General features: G+C 53.4%; 1 protein-coding gene across 5 annotated transcripts in view; it reads left to right on the top strand.

The window, feature by feature from the left end:
• Positions 1–21,404, top strand: part of PPP6R2 (protein phosphatase 6 regulatory subunit 2) — a 46,807-nt gene that overhangs the window by 11,961 nt on the left and 13,442 nt on the right. For all 5 annotated transcript variants that reach the window (XM_083461066.1, XM_083461064.1, XM_083461068.1 and 2 more), the window contains 18 exons: positions 6,946–7,191; positions 8,159–8,345; positions 8,487–8,624; positions 9,641–9,706; positions 10,610–10,722; positions 11,725–11,838; positions 12,357–12,483; positions 13,133–13,285; positions 13,431–13,646; positions 14,057–14,121; positions 15,137–15,252; positions 16,473–16,558; positions 16,709–16,789; positions 18,051–18,148; positions 18,976–19,033; positions 19,544–19,671; positions 20,048–20,241; positions 21,125–21,287. In XM_083461066.1, the coding sequence (XP_083317192.1) occupies positions 6,965–7,191; positions 8,159–8,345; positions 8,487–8,624; positions 9,641–9,706; positions 10,610–10,722; positions 11,725–11,838; positions 12,357–12,483; positions 13,133–13,285; positions 13,431–13,646; positions 14,057–14,121; positions 15,137–15,252; positions 16,473–16,558; positions 16,709–16,789; positions 18,051–18,148; positions 18,976–19,033; positions 19,544–19,671; positions 20,048–20,241; positions 21,125–21,287 (2,330 nt within the window). In that variant the 5' untranslated portion in view covers positions 6,946–6,964. The remainder of the gene's footprint in view (positions 1–6,945; positions 7,192–8,158; positions 8,346–8,486; positions 8,625–9,640; positions 9,707–10,609; positions 10,723–11,724; positions 11,839–12,356; positions 12,484–13,132; positions 13,286–13,430; positions 13,647–14,056; positions 14,122–15,136; positions 15,253–16,472; positions 16,559–16,708; positions 16,790–18,050; positions 18,149–18,975; positions 19,034–19,543; positions 19,672–20,047; positions 20,242–21,124; positions 21,288–21,404) is intronic.

Here is a 21,404-nt window from a genome sequence, read left to right as displayed (position 1 = left end):
CCTCTTGAAATTTCTCCTTTTCCATATCTGTTAAATTTTTCCCTAAAACTTTAGTTTTTTGCTTGTTCAACTTAAATCCAGCTACCTGGCCAAACTGTTGTATTATTTCTAAAACCTTTTTTGTACTAGTGTTTGGCTCTTGCAAAGTCAATACCAGGTCATCTGCGAACGCTCTTAACTTGTAATGTTTAGCTCCGACCTGCACACCTTTAACCTGCTGGTCATTTCTTATCATGTTCAGCAACACCTCCAGAACTGAAATAAAAAGTAATGGGGAAATCGGGCACCCCTGTCGTGTTCCTTTTTCTATCTTAAGTTCCTCCGTCATAACATTATTTACAATCAGTTTAGCTTTTTGTTCAGAATATATTGCAGCCATACCATTCTCAAATCCCTGGCCTACCCCCATCCCATGAAGATTCTTTCTCATAAAACTCCAAGAAATGTTGTCAAAGGCCTTCTCCGCGTCCACAAAAATCAGTACTGCTTTAGTGTTTATATTCACCTCTAGCTTTTCCAAAATGTCTATTACATTCCTTACATTGTCTGCCAGGTGTCTTTTGGGGAGAAAACCTGCTTGGTCCTTATGAATCTTCTCCATCAATACTCTTTTAAATCTTTTTGCCAAAATGTCTGCAAAAATTTTGTAATCCACATTGAGGAGTGATATTGGGCGGTAGTTCTTAAGTTGGGTCTTTTCAGTCTCTGACTTTGGTATGAGTGAAATATATGCCTCTTGCCACGATTCAGGGGCCCTTTTTCCCTCAAGGATCTCGTTGCACACTTCTCTTAGTGGTTGAGTTAGCCATTCCTTCAGCGATTTGTAGTATCTGGAAGTCAATCCATCTGGTCCCGGAGATTTGCCCAATTGCATGTTCTGAATAGCAGCCTCTATCTCTTGTTCTGAGATTCTCTGGTTCAAGTCCATCTTACTTTGATGAGAGATGTTTTGTAATCCATATTTTCCCAGGAATTTGTCTATATCTTCTTCATTTTGGGGGCCTTGAGTGTAAAGCTTTTTGAAATAACTTACGAAGCAGTTTCTAATTTCATTAGGTTTAGATATATTCTTTCCATCCACCTCCAGGCTTGTAACTGTATTTAGTTTCTGCCTTTTCTTCAATTGCCATGCCAAGAGTTTGCCACATTTATTTGCTGATTCAAAAGTCTTTTGCTTCATTTGCTTTATCTTCCATTCAATCTCTTGGTTCATCAATTCCATATATTGTGTTTGATATAACTTGATCTCTCTTAAGATGTCCTGAGATTTTGGTTTTGTTCTTAATTTTCTCTCTCCTTCCTTTATCATTTCCAATAGCTTCTCTTTTTTCTCGTTTTGTTTTTTCCTCTTTATTGAATTTTGTTGAATCAAGAATCCTCTCATGACCGCTTTACTTGCATCCCAGATCACTCTTTTCTCCACATCGGTCCTCATATTTATTTCGAAATAATCTTTTAAAGTCTTTTGGGCCTTCATAAGAATCTCCTTGTCCCGAAAGAGGGTGTCATTCATTCTCCATCTGAATTGACCAGTTGTTGTAAGTTTCATCTCCATCTTCACGGCGTTATGGTCGGAGCAAGTTTTTGGGCAGATTTCCACTTTCTTAATCTTTGGAGCCATTCCACTAGTAACCCAAATTTGATCAATTCTGGTCCAGGTCGTCATTGCTTGGGAGAAGAAGGTTCCCTCTCTCTCCAGAGGGTTCCTTGTTCTCCATATGTCTATCAAGTCCATATTTTCTGTCATTTCAAAAAAAGTCTTAGGGAGTCTCCCTTCTTTACTAACTGTTAGTCTTTGTGCCTTGTCCATGTTGGTGGAGACCACACCATTCATGTCTCCCATGATTATCATATTGTAATCCATATAGTCAGAAAGAGTTTCATGAAGTCTCTTAAAGAAGTCAGATTTGCCTTCATTTGGCGCATAAATTCCAACCACTAAAAATTTTTCTCCTTGAATTTGTATTTCCACTGCCAGATATCTCCCTTGTTCATCCTTAAATATCATTTTTGGAGCCCATTTTTCCTTAACATATATTACAACTCCTCTCTTCTTGACTTTGTCTGATGAGATAAATTCTTGTCCTAGCCTTTTATTTATAAGTAGTCTCCTGTGGGCTCTGGTTATGTGTGTTTCTTGTAGACATATCAAGTCCAATTGTTCTCTGTTCAGTATGTGAAATACTTGTCTTCTCCTCAAAGGCACATTGAGTCCATTACAATTCCAACTAAGGAATTGTAGAGCCATCTTGTTATTTTTCTAAGGCTCCTCCAACAGCTCCAAGTTGTTGCTCTTCTTCTGATGGTGGTGGTTTTTGTCCAGTCGAGAGATTCAGGATCTCCAATGCTCTCCTCTGTTCTCCAAGTACGTCCACAATCCCCTTCTGTAGCTCCTCCTGATACCTTGCCAAAAATTTTTCTTTATCTTGAATTGTCTTTATTTTTACCTTCTTTAACTTGTAGTCAAATGACAGTCCTTGTGGGAACTCCCACCTGAAACGGATGGAATTTTTCTTTAGCAGAAGAGCTAAGTCCTTGTAGAAGTTTCTTAAATCCAAAATATGTTTTGGGATGTCTTTGAAGAACTGTGCAGTTGAGTTTCCAATTTGCAAGGCCTTTTCAAAGTGTAGTCTTAATATTTTGTCTCTTTCCTCCTTGGATCTGAATGCATCTGCTTGCACCCGGTGAGCACAGGCTGCTGGACTAGATGGGGCCCTTTGGGCTTGATCCAGCCACAGGGCTCTTCTCGGGTTCTTACCTATACATGCGCACAGCACTCAGTGTTGCGCCAAGAGGCTTTTTGTGACGTGGGAGGTGATGGAGCAAAGGATTTGCACGTGCATGGGAAGGCAGACGTCTGGGAGAACTCAAAGTCAGGCGGCCCCAGGAAATGAGATACTTGCACAGCCTTAAAGGGAGCCCCAGGCCTTTGCTGGCAGCTGGTTGAGCATGAGCTAGAAGCCCAGAGGAAAGGCTTTGGGGGGATGTGGGCAGGGCAAGTGCAGGCCAAACCTGGCAGGCATATCTCTCTGACTTGCGAGGGTGGGGGTGCAGGCAGGATGCTGCCCCCCCTTTTTCCAGCATTGCAGGGGTGGGGGACCTGCTCTTGGGTAAGACCCAATGACTCTGCTGAGACTCGCAGCTCAACCCCATGCAGGGTTCATCTTACCAAAGCCCTTTCATTTCAGCTGGCCTCATTCTGCATGCCATTGGGCTCCTTATGCCATAGGAAGCAGAAGGTCTCTTGCCACACACACGTGGGGCCAGAGGTTAGGTCAGGGCGGGCCTTGTGCTCCATAGTTCAGTAGGACAGGAAGGGGAGGTTGACAGCAGAGCTCCTTTGCAGCCCTTGGTTGCTTGCTGACATTTCTTTTGCAGCCCCATTGCAAAGAGCAGTGGGCCAGTGGGGCTGAGGCTGCTGCCCCTGTGTGTTTCGCAGTGGAGGGGGGTGCTGTAGGTCTGCAGGATGGCCAGAAAGCTCTCGTCAGAGGGGGATATCCTGCTGGTGAAACTGCCATCACTCTCTGCCCTGGGAGAGAGAGAATAAAGCTGAATTGGGGAAGTGCCAATACAGCTTGTTCTTTCCTCTGCTTCTTCAAGCTACTTGCTGAGGAGAGCCCTGCTGCCCTCGCCTCAGCCAAGCAGTTTTATGGAGCCCCTGACCCGCATGAGCCAGCAGCAGGATGGGGGCTCTGTTAAAGTGCCCCCCTCCCACACCAGCCAAGGCAGAGAGAGCTTGGCCAAGGAGCCCTTGCTGCTCCAGGAGAGCGGAAGGGGAATTGGGGCTGGTTCCACTGGGGGCAGGAGCCTTTCTGCCTCCCCCAGCTGAGCAGCCGGCTGGGGCCAGCTGTCTTGGCCACAGCCTGCGAGGCGCTGGGGTGAAAGCACCTCAGCTTCCACCAGGAGAGCTGCAGCAGGTTCTCCTGGCATCTTGCTGGCTGGGGCCAGGGCAGCTTTTTTCAACATCATGGTATATTGCCAAACTGCAATGTTTGGCTAGGCTACACCACAGTGTTGAAAACCCAACATTGCCCAGCCTTCGTGTCCAGGCTGAACAATGGGGGTGGAGACACTCCTTCAGGTATGGTGGTTGCTTTCCTTGTGAAGAGAAAGAGAGTCTAATTCGAAAATAATTCAAAAGAGAGGGTGTCTTAAACTCTCCCATTTTCTCCTGACATTGAGCGGAAGTTAAACACTGATCTTCCCTCGTTTAGTCCTTAAACATTTTGTCTCCTCCATAATCGTCCAGCTCTTGAACTCCATTATTCACTTTTGCATCAAATCTTAGTGTTGCAAGAGGTGAACTGCCTGGGAGCAGCACTCTCTTTAATTTATCCCACCTCTATATTCCAGTGATGCTCCCTTAATCAAATCTAGAAGACTTTTCCCTTAACCACAGAGGAGATGGAGAAGGGATTTAGATTCATGAAGGCGAGGGCTGCTGCCTTCAGGGCACTCCCAAGTGGGGGGCTCAGGCTGTCCCTGGAGAGATGCAAAACATAAAAATACACACCATAGTAACACAAAAAATACACACACCCCCAAAGGCCACAGATTGTTGGATCAGTCCAAGCCTAGGGAGAAGAGGAATGTTTTTGCCTGTTGCCTAAAGGTGTAAGGATGGTGCCAGGTGAGCCTCTCTGGGAAGACCATCCCACAAAGGGGGAGCCACTGCAGAAAAGGCCCCTTCTCATGTTGCCACCCTGCTTGGGGTATTGCGGTTTTAAGAAGCCTACTCCATTTTCCTGTTAACCCCAAGCAGCCAATAAATACACTGAAATGTAACTGAAAATAAAGACTGTGTAGCCTCTGTAAACACAGGAAGAGGGTCACCAGAGTGGTGGGGGCCAGAACCAGCTCCTAGCTCATAGGCAATGTTGCAGGAGCACCTTTAAAAAAAGGGGGGGGTTGAATTATAGTAATTGGTTATGTCTGTACAGGTTACATATCCTAGTTTGCAAAGAAAAGAAAATATCTGGTGGAAATCCTGAAGAAGCTTTCTTTTGCTCAGAGGTGATAGATCTCAAGTCAGCTTGACTTGAGCTGAATGGCATCTGGTCCACCGCTGCCCTCTGCCTAGGATTGTCTTACAACAAGACATGTGTCCCCTTCCAGCCGCAGGCCCCAAGGTCATTTATGTAGGGAAGAAATCTTAAAAGCCACCTGCAACTAAAGTTTCCTGCCTGAATTATGCTCTTGGGGGGGGGGGCGGCAAACTGTTGGGACTTCATTTCACTTGGGAAATATTGCAGGAGCCAGCATTTTCTTGATGGTTGGCAGAAGACTGGATGTGCTCCCTTCTTCTGAATCATCCGTTGAATTTGGAGTGGAAATCTACCTGCAGCCGTGTTAATAATGACTGCAAGAGGGGGTGAGGGGCAACCCAGTCAGCTCCCAGGGCCCGGGGGTCACAGAGCAGCTGAACAGGGTTGCAGCACAGAAGGAGAGCCAGCCTGACTCCTCCGGGGAAGGTTGGGTTTTGCACAGTCCTTGAAAAAGGCCCCCTGCCACACAGAGGGTGGGCTGCAGTGACCTGTGTGTCGGTGGAGGGAGGGAGCGCTTGGTCTTGCTAGGACTTTGTGCCCCCTGATGGTGTGGGAAACGAAAGAGGAACCTCTAACCTGAGGAGAGCTCAGCTTTACCAGGGGCAGGAGAACGTCAGGATTTGGCCCCTGCTGACCACAGCCCCCCACAAGGGTCTCCTGGTGTTTATGGTCGAGGCTTTTGCTTTAAACTTGCTTTTAATTTGTTACGATTTTGCTGTATGGTTTGTTTTTCTATATTGTTGTAAACCGCTGTGATTTATTTCTGTGATACAAGCAGCATATAAATACAGTGGTACCTTGATTCTCAAATGCCTTGGTACTCAAAAACTTGGAACCCAAACACTGCAAATGCGGAAGTAAATGTTCCAGTTTGCAAACTTTTTCTGGAAGCCGGACGTGCTCTGTTTTGGGTGTTATGCTTCCTATTTGATTGCCGCTCTTCTGTTTTGAGTGTTACACTGAGGTCTGTCTATTTATTTTGCGTTTTTGTTTTTGTTTTTGCGGCTCTTTTTGTTTTGTTTTTGCGACTGTGTGGAACCCAGTTCAGCTACTGATTGATTGATTGATTCTGTGACTGCAGTGCATCATTTATTCCTGACTCGGCCCCAGACACACTGACCAAATGTTTGGAAGCTGTGGCTGGATGGTTACGTGGGAGCCGGTTGAGGCTAAATCCTTCGAACTCCCTCCCTCGGCAATCTTCGCAGAGCTATGGCCCAATGGTTGCCAGTGGCTTGAATTAATTAATTTTATAATGAATGATTTTAGAGTGTTTATGCTGTACTTTTGTACTGTTTTATTGTTGTTAGCCGCCCTGAGTCTGGCTTCGGCTGGGGAGGGCGGGATATAAATAAAATTTTTTATTATTATTATTATTATTATTATTATTATTATTATTATTATTATTATTATTAATTATTCATTTTATGGACCAATGGTCTCATTAGACAGCAAAATTCATGTTAAATTGCAGTATTAGGGGTTGTTTTTAAGAGTCTGGAATGGATTAATCTATTTTGCATTACTTTCTATGGGAAAGCGCGCCTTGCTTTTGGAAAGCTTTGGTTTTTGAACAGACTTTCGGAACGGATTAAGTTTGAGAACCAAAGTACCACTGTATTTTTTAATAAATAAAATCAATAAGGGAGCTCCGTAGGACGAGGCTGTTTATAGCCCATTTCCCCATAGCCTGGACTCCTTCCCAGTTAGCAGAAGATGGAGTTTCTCCAAGGGGCGGGCTCGTCTGTTCCCCAGTTTCCCCAGAGTGCATCTGTTCCTGTGAGATTCTCGGGCCCTGACCCAAGCCTTCACAGAGCCTTGCAGGGAAAAGGGGACGTGGGGAACTCTTCTGGCGTAGCGTTATGCTGACAGTGCTGCTGCTCTCTTTGGCTCCTTGCAGGTCGGTGCTCACTCTCACCATGTTCTGGAAATTTGACCTGAACACCACGTCGCATGTTGACAAGCTGCTGGACAAGGAGGATGTGACTTTGCTGGAGCTGATGGACGAAGATGACATCCTCCAGGAGTGCAAAGCGCAGAACCGCAAGCTGGTGGACTTCCTGTGTCAGCAGCACTGCATGGAGGAGCTGGTCAGCCTCATCACCCATGAGCCCCCCCTGGACATGGACGAGAAGGTCCGCTTCAAGTAGGTACCCGGCCCTGGAAGTCCTGCCAGCTGGCAGCAAAGAGGGGGGCGTGGCCTTCCTGATAGGGCCCTGTGGCAGAGCGGGGGGAGCCTTTCGTTCCTTTGCATGCAAGCTTTAGAGAGCGCTTTTCAGTAGTCCCTTCCCAGGTAGTTTGCAATGAAACAAAACAATAATCAAATCCCAAAGCCAGTTGTTTCCACAAAACGACACGCACATAAAAATAATGGAGGTAACAAAACAAGCCAGAAGCACATGAAGAGACAGATCTGTGTGTGTATCCAGAGGGTGAGGGCATCTGGCGATGTTGGGGCTGTCTCTGAAGAGGCCCTGTGCAGACAGCAAAGGAGCTCAGAGCCTGAAGGTAGCAGAGTCCCTGGGCCAGAAGGATGTTCCGCTCTGCCAGGGAAGCTGGGATCCTGATGCATCCAGCCAGCGCCAGCTGCTCTCTTTGGAAGGCGCCTTGGCAGAGAGGCTTTGGAGCCATGGAGGCTGATGGGGGGAGCTCTGAGGGATCCGAGGCAGGGATGTTGCCCTGGCAGTCTGGCCACCCCAAGCATAGTCCTGCTTATCCCAGAGGAATTGCCCTTCACATCACCCATCCCGAGAACTTCCAAGAGGCAAGTTCCATTTTGTGAACCGGGATTTATGCTGGCAGACAAACCGCTTCCTCCATCAACTCCCGTCAGGCGAAGGAGAGTCTTTTTCCTGTGAGCTCTTTTGCCATGGCAAACAGGTCCGTCCTGGAGGCCCATGCGAGACCTTCTGCTCTGGTCGAAGCTCTATAGGGGCTGCATGTCCAGCTGCCCCTAGTTTGAGATGGCTGCCTTTCACATTCCAGGGCAGAGGGGGTTGGGGTGTGTCTGAAGCCTGCTGGCATCCCTGGTGGTCTCTGCATGGCTGCCTTTGGGCTCTTGGCACCAGCGGCAGCAGCTTCCCAAGCTCTTGGCTTTGGCTCTGTCCCTGCAGGTACCCCAACACAGCCTGTGAACTGCTGACGTCCGATGTGCCGCAGATCAACGACAGGCTCGGGGGGGACGAGGCTTTGCTGAACATCCTCTACGACTTCCTGGACCATGAGCCACCCTTGAACCCTTTGCTGGCCAGTTTCTTCAGCAAGACCATCGGCAACCTCATCGCCAGGAAGACGGAGCAGGTCAGGCGAAGTGTCCCCCCCCCCCCAAGGCTCAGCCTGCCTCCTTTGGGTCTTGACTGTTTTTTGGGTGGTAGCTGGGGGTTAATTCACAAGGCTGTCTCTAGCTAGCTAGCTCTCTGATCTGTCTATTTTTTTCTTTAGGTCATTTCATTTTTGCGGAAGAAAGCCAAATTCCTCGACTTGGTACTGAAGCATATCGATACGTCTGCCATGATGGACCTCCTCTTGCGACTCATCAGCTGCGTGGAGCCGGCTCCCCTGAGGCAGGAAGTACTAAACGTGAGGGCTGCTCTTGGGCTCAGAGGGTTGTAGAAGTGTAGAGTTGGGAGGGACCCCCGAGGGTCATCCAGGGCAGGGCAGGAATTGAGGCTCCGGTGTTCCTGGCCTCCTTTGCTTTCTCTCTGCTGTCAGGCTTGGCCTTGACCGCGTAGGGAGCTGAGAAGAGCAGCTCCACAAGGCTGTTCTCCGCTGGCTCCTTCGGATGCTGGAGGCTCCGTCCGCGTCCCTTTGCCAACGCCAGGCTGGCCTGGAAGCAGAAAGGCCGTGTGACCTGCACTCTTTATTTATGGAAGTGTTTAGGTGCTGCCAGTTCATACCGTCTTTGCAGTGTGCAGCAGGATAGACAAATTATGAACAACCATAAATACAGAACAAAAGGAGTCAAGTGAAGGGCTGGTCAGGAAATTCAAATGGTGCCTTGAAGTGAGGCTGCCTGCCAGCTCTCTGCTGGGGAAGGACTCTTCTTCTGCACTTGCTGTTTCCAGTTTGGTCTCTTTAAGAAATGGAGACCACGATCTCTGCGGAAACACCTCAGTTGGCTCCTCTTGGGCTTTGTACAGTCGTACCTCGGAAGTCGAATGCGTGTCGAAAGTTTTGGCTCCCAAATGCCACAAACTTGGAAGTGAGTGCTCCTTTTTGTGAATATTCTTTGTAACCTGAACGTCTGTCGTGGCTTCCACGGCTTCTGATTGGCTGCAGGAGCTTCCTGCAGCCAATCGGAAGCCGCATCCTGGTTCCCAAACATTTTGGAAGTCGAACAGACTTCCAGAACGGATCCCATTCGACCTTCAAGGTACAACTGTCTTCCACTGCCCCCCTCCCGCCATGGCTTCTGAAGGGACTGATGTGGCCAGAGGCCTGAACCTGCTATTTTCAGTGATGGAAAGTGGAGCTTCATCTGGAGGGCAGAGAGAAGCCAGCTCCAGACTGGCAGGGCCATGAAGGGAACTTCCCCAGCCTCCACGCAAGGGCGACTTTCTCACTGGCGCTGCTTCCTCTTCTCTCCTTCCCTGCAGTGGCTGAATGAAGCACAGATCATCCAGCGGCTCGTGGAGCTGATCCGTCCTGACCAGGATGAGGATGTGAGTGCAGCCTCCTGTCTGTGGGGCTCTCCAGCTCTGTCTCCGAGAGCATCTTAGCAGAAACCTTTCCTTTGTTCTGCTTAAGCTGTTTGCAGGGAGAACCTACCGAGACATTTTGCCAGTGAGCAGTGGGAGAGGGTGGGCAGGAAGCTCTGGGCAGTGCCAGTGTAGAATGGGCAGCTGTGGTGTCGATGCTTAATTGTGGAAAGGAAAAAAGGGCCCGAAAGGAAGAGAGCGGCTGCCCCCTGGGTCCCAGGTGGGGCCAGTCAGCACTGCCGTTGCTGCTCATCAGTGCTGAAAGGATGAGGGGCCCAGCAGTGCTCTGTGCAGTCTGGTCTGCTTCCCCCTTTGGGCGCTAAGTTTCAAAATTTCACACACCCATTAGCATCTCTTGTGGTCCACCCAGTGTTGAGCCGCCCTATGGGAATTCTCTGATTTTGAGGCAGCCCAATCTGGGGTCATGTGCCTGTCCATATAATAATAATTTATTACTTATACCCCGCCCATCTGGCCGGGCCTCCCCAGCCACTGGGTGGCTCCCAACAGAATATGAAAACATGATAAACCATCACACATTAAAAATTTCCCTTAGTGGAGCTTTTGCGCTGGGAGGTTGAGGGAGTGTGTTTATGTGTTAAGGCAGACCCACTCCTGGGCACAGAAGGCAGGCAGGAGTTCTTTTCAAGCAGGAACTCCTCACCTTTAGAGTCAATTCCTGCTGCGCTGCATCATCTTTACAGCTTTAGCCCAGAAAGGAAGCTCAGTCAGGAGCGGGCCACTGGCCACCTCCCTCCATTCCCAGGGGTTTGGGGTTCTGCGTTGCTATCAGCTGCCCGGCCCCCTTTTCTCCGAAGGCTGAGAGGAGACCCCTTTTGCCACCACTGACTCGTCTCCTGTTTGCAGAGGCAATCCAACGCTTCCCAGACCTTGTGCGACATCATAAGGCTCAGCAGGGACCAGAGCAGCCAGTTCCAAGAGGTGGCTGAGCCCGACCCACTCCTGGCAGCTCTGGAGTCGTAAGTACAGCAGACAGAAGCCGGGGCGGGGCGGGGCTGGGAGCACCAGGGGCTGCTCTCGGCCGCTTTCTTGTGGATGTTCATAAAAGAGTGTTGAGGTTTTCCTCAGCTGGACAGAGCAGGCAGGTATCTCCTTGATTTTTTTTAAAAAAATAATTTATTATTTATACCCCGCCCATCTGGCTGATGAGGAGCACAGCTTCCAGGGGACTGGACCTGATTTGGGTCTCACAGCTCGGTTCCCTTCCTGTGGGGATGTTGTGTTAGAATCAGAACTGTAGAGTTGGGAGGGACCCCGAGGGCCATCTAGTCCAACCTCCCACAATGCAGGAATCTCAGCGAAAGCAGTCATGGCAGATGGCCATCCTCCATGTGACAGCCCTTCGGAGATTTTTTTTTGTTAGAACGTTTATTAATTTTCCAATAAAAAACATCCAATTAACATATCAAATCGTAATCCAATAAAAATAAAAAATGATTTTTTTAAAAAAAAATCAAATTATCTTCTGCATTTAATTCTAATTGTGCAACTTCCCACGGTCTGAATGTCAAAGCAACTCCAAGTCTCAGTCCTGCCTCTCACAATATTTCCATATTGCCCTTTGGAGATTTCAAAGTTAGTGTGATGTCGTGGCTGGAGGGTTGGATTTAGGAGGCCGAGGGTCAAACCAGTACTCAGCCAGGAGCCTCACGGGGTAAGCCTTGGGCTCGTCCTTCTTTCTCAGCCTGGCCCACCTCACAAGGGAGTTGTTGAATATCAGCGTCCTGCTTAAGAAGGCTGATGACCCAGCTGCAGCCAGGAGGGGGGAGAGGAGGGGCAGCAGTGCCCAGCCAGGCAGCCCCCCCCCCCCCATTCTCTGGGCAGGCTGGCTAGGTTGGAAGCCAGGGATGGGGAGGGGGCCAAGGCATAGATGTTTGTTTGGGGAAAACGTTGCTGCATCCTGACTTGTGGATTCGGGACCCCCTTAAAAATGGCCTCTAACTTTTCCTTGGTGTTTCCAGGCAGGAATGTGTGGAGCAGCTTCTGAAGAACATGTTTGATGGTGAGCAGACAGAGAGCTGCCTTGTCAATGGGACTCAGGCTCTGTTGACGTTGCTGGAGCCGAGGCGCACCAGGTAAGCTGGTTTGGGGGCCGACCAGATGCATCGTAGCAGAGGCTTCAGGGTAGAACTTAGACTCGGGCACCTGGCCAGGCGGTGGACGAATGCTTGCTAAAAATAAATAAGCGAAGTACAGGAGAGCCCAACTTGTTTCTGATTTACTTAGATAATTGCAGCTTTCTGAGAGTGGCAGGAAAATAAGTAAATAAGCGGAGAGCTTGTGGGGAGGGAATAGTTGGAAGGAGCCGTCCAAGATCTCGCATGACCTGCCCAGAGCCTGGGAAGCAAGATGGAGGGAGCTATTTCTGCCTTGGGTTTTCCTGCTGCTGAAAGGGTTCTTAAGGGTTGTGTGAGGCCTGTGGGAAGGCCATGGGAGGTCCATGCAAGGCCTCACATCTTGTGAGACATGCTGACAGTGGAGGGTCTGCTTCTCTTGGTTCTGGAGGAGCAGGCCCACTTGTGTAGAGCTCTCCAACTCCCGGGGCTTTGCGTGGTCTGAGCCTGGAGCCTGGTTTGCCTCTCTTCCCCCACAGCGTGGAGGGGCTGGTGGACTCTTTCTCTCAGGGATTCGAAAGGTCTTGCACTGTCAATAGCAGCATCCTGGGTGGCATTGAGCCGCGGCTGAAGGACTTCCACCAGCTGCTGCTGCACCCGCCCAAGGTAGGGAGATTCTGCCCCCCCCCCCGCTTCTCCTCAAACCCTTCTTCAATCTCCCCCGGAGGCTGTGTGTCTAAAGATATAGATGTACGGTGTGTATCGGTGACGGTGGGAATCCATCAGATCCAGTTAGTACTTCGGTAATCCAGGAAGCATTGGGGGATTGGGAATCTATTTTGCTCAGCCTTGAGCTTGGTTTGTGGAATTTTTAATTTTCACCAAGGAGACACTGTAGAGTAAAAGACACAAAACGAAATGGCTTCTGTGATGGGATTGGAAGAGGATAGAATATTTTGAAGTGCATGGGACTCTTCATCAGGTGGAAACCTGAAGGCTTGCATACTTCTGCAGCAGCTCACATCAGTCCTACAAAAACCACTGCCATCCCTGTTACGCATTTTGTGGGTGAAGGGCTGAGTGCAGGTTCTGTGCAGGCAGGCGGCTGCTTCGTCCCCCCCAGAGGAGAGAGAGTGGCTTCTGCCTCCATCCAAAGCAGCCTGTTAAGGATTCCTGCAGCTTGTGCTCTGCTGTTCTGACCGCCAGCCCCCTTGCTGTGGGGTGCGGGGCAGGGGACAGGAGGAGCTGAGGCTCTCTGGGGGGCGTCATGTTGGTCTGGCCTGAGAAGCCCATATTGTCTCTCTGCTGGCGGCAGGCGGCCTCCATTCTGACGACCATCGGAGTCTTGGAAGAGCCGCTGGGCAACGCTCGCCTCCATGCTGCCCGCTTGGTCGCTGCCCTTCTGCACACCAACACGCCCAGCATCAACCAGGAGCTGTGCCGGCTCAACACCATGGAGCTGCTGCTGGTGAGGAGCACCTTGGGGGGGCAGGGAGAGGTCGCTTGGCGGCAGAGGCTTCAGCTTGGCCTCCAGGGCTGTTCAGTGGGGGTGGAGGAAGCGCACTTCCACCATGGAAGAGCTTTGCTCACTGGCCGCCTTGATTTTGTTCCAGGACCTGTTTTTTGAGTACACGTGGAATAATTTTTTGCATTTCCAAGTGGAGTTGTGCATCGCAGCGATCCTGGCGCATTCTGTGAATGAAGGCAAAGTGGCCCCAAGCGAGGCGGAAGAGAAGGAGGGAGCGGATGGGAGCGCAGCCTCGGGGAACTCAGAAGCCCCGGAGAGCAGCAGCAGCAGCTGCCGTCCCGAGAACATCATGGTGACCCATGTAAGGAGGCTCATAATCCCAGCCAGGACGGGCTTCCCCAAGCCCCATCCGCACAGTGCCTGCTGCCCTCGGAGCTTGTCTGCCTGCATCCAGGGCGAGTGGTTCAAGGCCCTGGGGCAGAACCCCCGTCTTGCCAAAGGGGCGGCCTGAGCAGACGAGCCCATTGGTGGCACCTCTCTTGGCTTGCTCCTGGCCAGGCGGGAGGTCTGTGTTGCTGGGTGGGTTCAGTGGGGTGTGAGGCCCTGGGCGAGAGCGGTGCTGAGCCCTTGGAGAAATTGAGCCCCAGGGGTCTTGGGGGTGGAGAAGCCCCTGGCTGCTGTGATGGGGCTCAGGGTGGGGGGCTGGCCCTAGTGCTGCCTCTGCTCTCAGGGATAGCCCTGACGTGCCTGTCCCTCCTCTCTTTCCTCCAGCTGTTCCAAAAGTGCTGCCTGGTCCAAAGGATACTGGATGCCTGGGAGACCAACGACAAAATGCAGTAAGGCTCCTTCCCCTCCCGCTGGGCTCTTGGCTCTGCATGTTCACCCACAGAGCCCTGTCCCCCAAGGCATTGGCAGTCCAGGGGGCAGCTGCCCTGCAGTGCAGGACACGCCCAGAAGTGTCCGCACCAGCCGGCCACAGCCTCCTTAGCCGCAGGTGCTTGGGCTGGAGGGGGCCAGCAAGAAGGAGGCTGTGACATGCAAGGGGCCTTTGGTCACGGGGTGATCTCTGCCCGGTGAGGGTCCCTCGGGTGGGTGCCTCACCTCTACGAGGTTAGCGAGGCCTTCCTGACACCCCTCAGTTCCTAACTAATGTGTCAGTGTCGATTCTGCCCTGGCTTAAGTGTGGCTGTCCATTGTATCATAGACTAAGAGCAGGCCTAGGCAAACTTGGCCCTCCAGATGTTTAGGGACTACAACTCCCGTCATCCCTAGCTAACAGGACCAGTGGTCAGGGATGATGGGAGTTGTAGTCCCAAAACATCTGGAGGGCCGAGTTTGCCTAGGCCTGCTCTTAGAGTTGGAAGGGAACCCTAAGGGACATCTAGTCCAACCCCCTGCCCTGCAATACAGGAACCGCCGACCTTCCGATTGGCAAGCCCAGGAGGCTCAGTGGTTTCGACCACAGCTCTCTGTACCTTTGCCTTTTACAACGCAGAATCAGTAGGCAATGAGGGGTATAGAAATGTGATAAGTACTAGCAATAAAATAATCTCAACTAAAACCTCACAGACTGGGCCATCCAACCTCTGCTTAAAAACTTCCAGGGAAGAAGAGCCCATTCCACAGTTGAAAGGCTCTCCTCTTTGGAAAATTCTTCCTGGTGCAGAAGTGTTTCGGGGGGGGGGGGCTGTTCCCTTCCTGGACTGGAGATGCCCTTGGGAGTTCTGCACTCCAGGCAGGTGCTCTCTGCCCCCGAGCTGCTGCAGTCCTCCCAGCCCACGGGTGGCTCAGGCAGCAGCTGGGGAGAGACCTTCCCAACGTGGAGCCGCTCCTCACGGTTTATTTTTCCAGGGCAGAAGGCGGAATGAGGCGAGGCAACATGGGCCACCTGACGCGGATTGCCAACGCAGTAGTGCAGAATACGGAGAAGGGCCCCGTCCAGACCCAGATCAGCGACTTTGTCCGAGGTAGAAGGAGCCTCTGGCGTCTTGAGCCCCTTCTCTTCGCAGAGCAGTCGGGCTGCTCCTCTGAGGGGGGGAGGGTCTGGGGAGGGTGGTTCCCTCCCTCCCTCCCTCTAGGATCAGGGGTGCAGTCAGGGCACCTGGGGGTGTCTGGAGGGGCCCCAGCGGCTTCCTGGCCCCAGAGCTGCCGCCTCCAGAACAGAGGGAGCCTGGCTGCTTCCTCCCTTCCGGGCGGCTGCAAGGCCTTGTCCGTGGCCCTCCCTCCCCCCCTTGGATGCTGAGGCTGAGGCCGTGGGCTGTGCCTGCACCCACAGACGCCTTTGTCCTGCTGGGTTTCAAACAGCCCCACACCCAGTTTGGAGCAGTGTTTCCAACCCCTTTCCAGCTGAGGGCCAGCCTGATCAGGACGGTTGGCTCCTGCCCAAAGCTGCAAGTCCTGAAGGGGCCCAAGGGCCATCTAGTCCTGCAGCTCACGGATCCCCCAACAAGCCTCTGCTTCGCAGCCCCCTTGAAGGAGAGCCCTCCCTCTTCCCCTTCACAGCCCCTTTCCAACAGGGGCTGCCTGGCTCCACTTTTCTCCTTGGTTTTGTTCCGTTTCTTCCTTACCTGCCCTTTCATCACCTGGGGCTCCTCCTGGGAGGGTTTTTCTTGTGAGCTGCTCTGCAAACCCTTCAGAGGTGAAGAATGAGACAGGAATGTGTGGAGGGGGGAGGATTGTGGGGAAAGGTTCCAGGTTCTCTTGGCTAAGGAGCTGGTTGTGGCGGGCAGAAGGGACCCCGTCCGCCCCTCTTGACAGAGGGCAGCCTCTGGGGTTTGGAGGAAGGCCGGTGGCTCCTGCTTTGCCCAGAGGGCAGAGGAGCCCTTGCCATGTGTAGCAAGCAGGGTGAGCCGGAATGAGGGGTCTGGGGGGGAAGGAGGCATGGGGAAGCACTTTGGGGTCCCTTTCTCCTGGCTCGGGGGGGGGGTGCAGTGTGTATTTGCTTCCTGACTCCGCCATCCACGTGACTTTAACATGAGGCCGAGCAGTGCTGTCGTCCTGTCCTGGGGCCCCAGCCCCATCAGAGGGCTAGACAATGAGGGAGGGTCTCTGATAGTGGCCAGGCTGAGATTCCAGCCCCTTGTTGGCCAGGGATGCCCCACCCCACCCCCCGCAAGGAGCAGCACAGGGGTCTCCTGCACAGTCGGATCCCTGACCCAGGCCTGCCTCCTCTCCTTTTCCTTTGCAGGGCTGCCTGAGGATTGCAGAGGACGGTGGGAGAGCTTTGTGGAGGAGACCTTGATGGAGGCCAACCGGAGGAATACGGTCGACTTGGTGAGATTGCCCTGCCCTCCCCCTGGAGCCTCTGTTGTGGGAGGGTTCTGAGGATACCCTGAGCTGCCATGTGTGGGGCTCCCCAGCAGAGGAAGCTGGTTGTGCCCCTGCCGGCCTGGCTGCTCCTCACCTTGCTCCTCTCCTTCGCAGGTGAGCACGCACCACCTGCACTCCTCCAGCGAGGACGAGGATGCGGAGGGAGCCTTCCCCAACGAGCTCTCTCTCCAGCAGGTAGGGTTTCTCCCAGGATGTCCTCTGGCTGTTGCTGTTACAGAGCTGTCCGTTGGAGAGCCTGCTGCCGCCTGGCCAAGGGGGCGGCTACCTTGCAGGGGGTTGGACTAGACGACCCTCTGTGACCATTGGGCAGAGCTGCCTCTGAGGGTTGCCCAAGAGAATTGCTTGGGCTTTGCAGCAAGGAGGTGTCCTCCAGCAGGCAGGCAGTGGAGGAGGCTCTTGCTCTGGGCACGTTCTCACCCTGCTTACACCCAGGGGGGCCTGGGATGGTTCATATCATGGCTCTGTATTTCTTGCATTTGCACCCAAGGAGCACGGGGGGGGGCGTATGGGGCTCTCTGCCCCCATGTAGGTTAGGCTGAAAGGGGGAGTGCCTGCGGTCGCCATCGTAGTTTCCTTTTCGGTGCTGGGTTGAAGTCTTTGTACCTGGCTCTGGCCTTGTCATGAGAATGTGATGCTGTTAGCATTTTTCTTCGGCATTTTATTTTATGGCTCCGGTGTGTTTCCTGAAGAGCAGCTTGAATGAGAATAATACAGTAACTTAACTATTAACAGCAACAAAATGCCACACACCCAGAGCATCCCAGTACAGGGCTTGGGCCTTCAGGTGTCTGTGGAAGAAGGAAGTCTAATTCTCTCTCTCTGACATCTGACGGGAGGGTGTTCCACAGGACGGGCGCCACTACCGAGAAGGCCCTACATAAACTGTGGCCCAAAGTGTGGCTTTCCCCACCTGGAAGGAAGCGCTTGGTCTTCCTCAGCCCAGGTGTTTCTCTGCAGCAGTCGCGGATGCTGGGATTGGGACCGTCCTTGCGCTTCCGACTCCCACTCTGCTTTACAGCATAAAAACCACCCCAGCTTGCTCCAGTCCAGCTGTTCAAAGAGGCAGAAGCAGCACAGACAAGGTTTCTGAGGAGCACTAGAGCACCAGCCACTTGCTAGGCCCCAATGCTCGCTTGCAAGGCAGGGTGGAGGAGGGCAAGGCAGGCCTCCCGTGGCAGGGAGTTCCACACCCTCCGTGTAGCTCCTCACTCTGTGTCCTGGTTAGAAGCCACTCTGGAGAGGTGGTCTGTGAACATCTTGGCTCCAGCGAGGGGGGCAGGCACTGAGCTTGAGCCTCCTCCTTCTGTTCAGCGGCCCTCCTTGAGGCCTGGCCAGCGCTGGTCACAAAGTGGCTGCCAAGCGCTGACTGGGGCGGGCAGGGGGCTCAGCGCCAGTGCTGTGTAGATGGTGCAATAGCTGTTCTCTCCCCTGCCAGGCCTTCTCCGAGTACCAGATCCAGCAGATGACGGCCAACTTTGTGGATCAGTTTGGCTTCAACGATGAAGAGTTTTCCGACCAGGATGACAACATCAAGTGAGTGCCCCCTCTGCCCCCTTGGTCTTCACCCCACGAGCAGGTCAGTCTCCCTGTCTGGGAAATGGAGCCGGGAGACAGAGGGGCCTGAGGGAGGGGCTCCCCTCTCTGGCTGGGCAGGGCTTTCTCCGGGGGGGGCACAGGGAACCCTGTGAGGGAGCGCTTGGATCCCCTTTTGGCCCCCAGAGGGCCCCACTAGGAAAGGATGCTGTGCAGTTGGGGGGAGGCTGCCTGCAGGAGAGGGAGGTGGAGGAGCAGGCAGCTGCAGGGACCAGTCAGGGCTGAAGAGCCCCCCTTCCCCTTTGGGACCTGGGTGAGGGGAGCAGCTTTGGACGGAGACCCCTGCAGCCCCCCTTCTCTGCAAGTGCACGGGAAGGTTTGCTGGATAATAATAATAATAATAAATTTTATTTATACCCCGCCCTCCCCTGCCACAACCGGGCTCAGGGCGGCTAACACCAAATATATGATACATTAAAACACAATCAAACAATTGATTAAAATACGGCTTAAAATTAAAACCAGGATGAAATTAAATGGCAGCCCATGAATCACACCCATAGGGTAGGGAGCACCAAGTGTTTGCCAGGGCCAGCTATCCATGCTGCTCCCCTATGAGCCAATGAAAGATGTCCTTGATGCCCGGCCTTTTCCCCCAGGAGCTCAGGACAGGCTCTGGGGGCCTCCCTCTGCCCTCCATCCTCACCAGAGCCTGGTCCGGTCGGCCAGCCCACCCCCTCTGAAGAGCAGCTTCCTTGCTTGGGGTCCCTGAGGGGGGAGCTGCTTCTGGCCCCCTCCCAATGGGCTTCGTTCTCCCTCTTTTCCAGCGCACCTTTTGACAGGATTGCGGAGATCAACTTCCACATTGATGCCGACGATGACAGTGTGAGCAGCTGGGCTGGCTGTGTTTGGGCATCTCCGTCCGTGTCGGTTGGGGGGGCCACTTTGTGGGGCTCCTTGCTCTCTCGCCATCTGCCCTGCCCCCAGGACTGTTCAGCACCTCCAGTGAAGCTGGGGGGCCACGTTGCCGGGCGGTTGGGGCTGCAGTGCCATCAGCATGTGGGCATAACACACAGCTTTCCCTCTCCTTGCCACCTCACGAGGAGTCTGCTTGTGCAGGGCAGAGAGAATGTTCCCTGGTGCCGCCTCTGTGAGGGCAGGAGGCCGTCTTGGCACAGAGGGGGGAGAGGAGGCACAGCATCCCACAATGTCCTCCCTTTGCTCAGTTCACATGCTTCTGCGCCAGAGACTTGGGGCAGCCGCTCTGGGGCCCCTGGTCACCATCCCTGTTTGGCGCCTTCCTGGGCGCTTGGAGTGAGAGGCGCAGGCCCAGAGCTGGGCAGCTTCTCTGGATGCCTCCCGAATCCTGACCCGCCGTCTCCCCCTTTACTGCAGCCCAACGCATCCCTGTTTGAAGCCTGCTGCAGTGAACGAATTCAGCAGTTTGATGACAACGAGGAAGAGGAAGACATCTGGGAGGAGAAAGAAATCAGCTACACCGCCCAAGTCAAGTCCAGGACGCGGTAAGGGGGCTTTCCGCCTCTCCTTAGGTCTGTCCAAGGGGCAAGAGGATCATGGGGTGGTAGGGCTGGAAGGGGTCCCAGGGGTCATCTAGTCCAACCCCCGTAATGCAGAAGTCTCAACTACTAGAGCATCTATGACAGATCCAACCTCTGCCTAAACACCTCCAGCGAATAGTCTAAAAACAGGTGGAAATTTGTGTCAACTTTCTCAGCTCAGGAGCTCACAGGATTATTCCTTCTGCAACAGGGTGGCCTGGTTGGGCGGGGGGTCAGTTTAGAGGACCTTGAAGTGGCCTCTAGTAGGGGGCTGGTCCCAGAACTTGCAGGGGCCTCCCAGGGGCCTCATGGCTGCCTTGCCTTCCGTTCCTGCCTTCAGGTTTGGCATTTCCGGCGCCTCGGAGGGATCCTCCAAAAGCGACCTGGAGAACGGAGGCCACGAGGGCAGCCCAGAGTCTGGGGAGGAGGAGTCCGAACGGGCCGCTGCGCCACAGCCGTCCCCTCCTGCACACGCTGAGGGCAACGGCAGCCTCCCCCCGGAGGACAGAGGGGCAGCAGGGCCCCCTCCTGAAGGTAAGGGGTCTCTGAAGGAGCAGGAGGGGGGGCTGCCAGCGTGGGACCTCTGCACAGCAGGTCTTTCTGGTGGATTTGGAGAAGCTGGACGGCTGCCTGGCCGCAGCACCATCCCTTGGGGAATGAAGCACCCAAGGGTGCTCAGGGGTGTGAGCCGGAGAGCCTGCTGGAAAGAAGGGAGCTGTGGGAGGAGCATCCCTCCAGACCGAGGCAGGGCAGCCCCTCCCCCTTGGTCACCCAGTCGGGGGTGCAGGAGTGCCTGGCTCCACAAGACCAAAGCAGCTGCCCATGAGTGGCTCTCTCTGCTGGGCTGCTCCTGCGACCGGCAGCTTTCCTCACTTTCATGAATGAGAAGGCCCTTTCCCCTCCCCACTAGAGGGAGCTCTCTAGCAGTCAAGAGGGTCCCATCCCCAGCCTGCCCTGACCTGGGCGCTCCCCTGGCTAACCTGCTCCTGGGCAGTTCAGGGCTTTGCACACCAAGATGGGCGCTTTGAGTTTGGCTGGGCAGATAGGGCATCTTCCTTGGCCACAGGGTTTGCGGGTGTCAGAAGCCCCCCTGAGTACCCAAGCTGCAGCTTCCAAGACCACCCTGAGGACAGCCTGGCCTCGTAAGGATGTGTGACAGTCGCACAGCCATTCAGCAGGTGGTTGCCCTTGTAAATTGGATAATATGAGCCCTGGCCTTCTCCCCCGTCCCATTGCAATGGCCGTGGCCGCTCCTTGTCTGAACGCAGCTGCTGAGTCCCTGCTGGCTGATCCCCCCGTCTGGTTGTGATCTCCCCTCTCTGGCGGCTGAGCCAGGCTCCTCGGGGCAATTGCCGGCCTGTAGCCAACTGGTGAAGGCTGGACTCAGAGGAACTGCTGACCGATTGCATCCCTGCAGGGTCTGGGTGGACGACTGCCTTTGAGCCGGTGAACGCCAAGGCCCCGCCAGCGTGTGTGGCCATGGATGTCGGATCCAGCGTGTGGGACTCTGCCACCCCAGACACAAAGACCCCGGAAGAGAGAGGCTGGGCCAAGTTCACAGACTTCCAGCCCTTTTGCTGGTGAGTGAACCGCAGATGAGCATGCGGAGCGGAGAATGGGAAACGTGCCTAATCAGGCCAAAGGTCTGTCTCCTCCAGTGCTTGGCCTCTGTCCGCAGCCAGACAGTTGCCCCCTTC

This window comes from Podarcis liolepis, assembly GCF_965112155.1.
Source record: "Podarcis liolepis genome assembly, chromosome: 10".
Lineage (NCBI taxonomy): Eukaryota > Metazoa > Chordata > Lepidosauria > Squamata > Lacertidae > Podarcis > Podarcis liolepis.
Note: the sequence above shows the minus strand (reverse complement) of the source record. Positions and strands in the feature narration are given on the sequence as shown.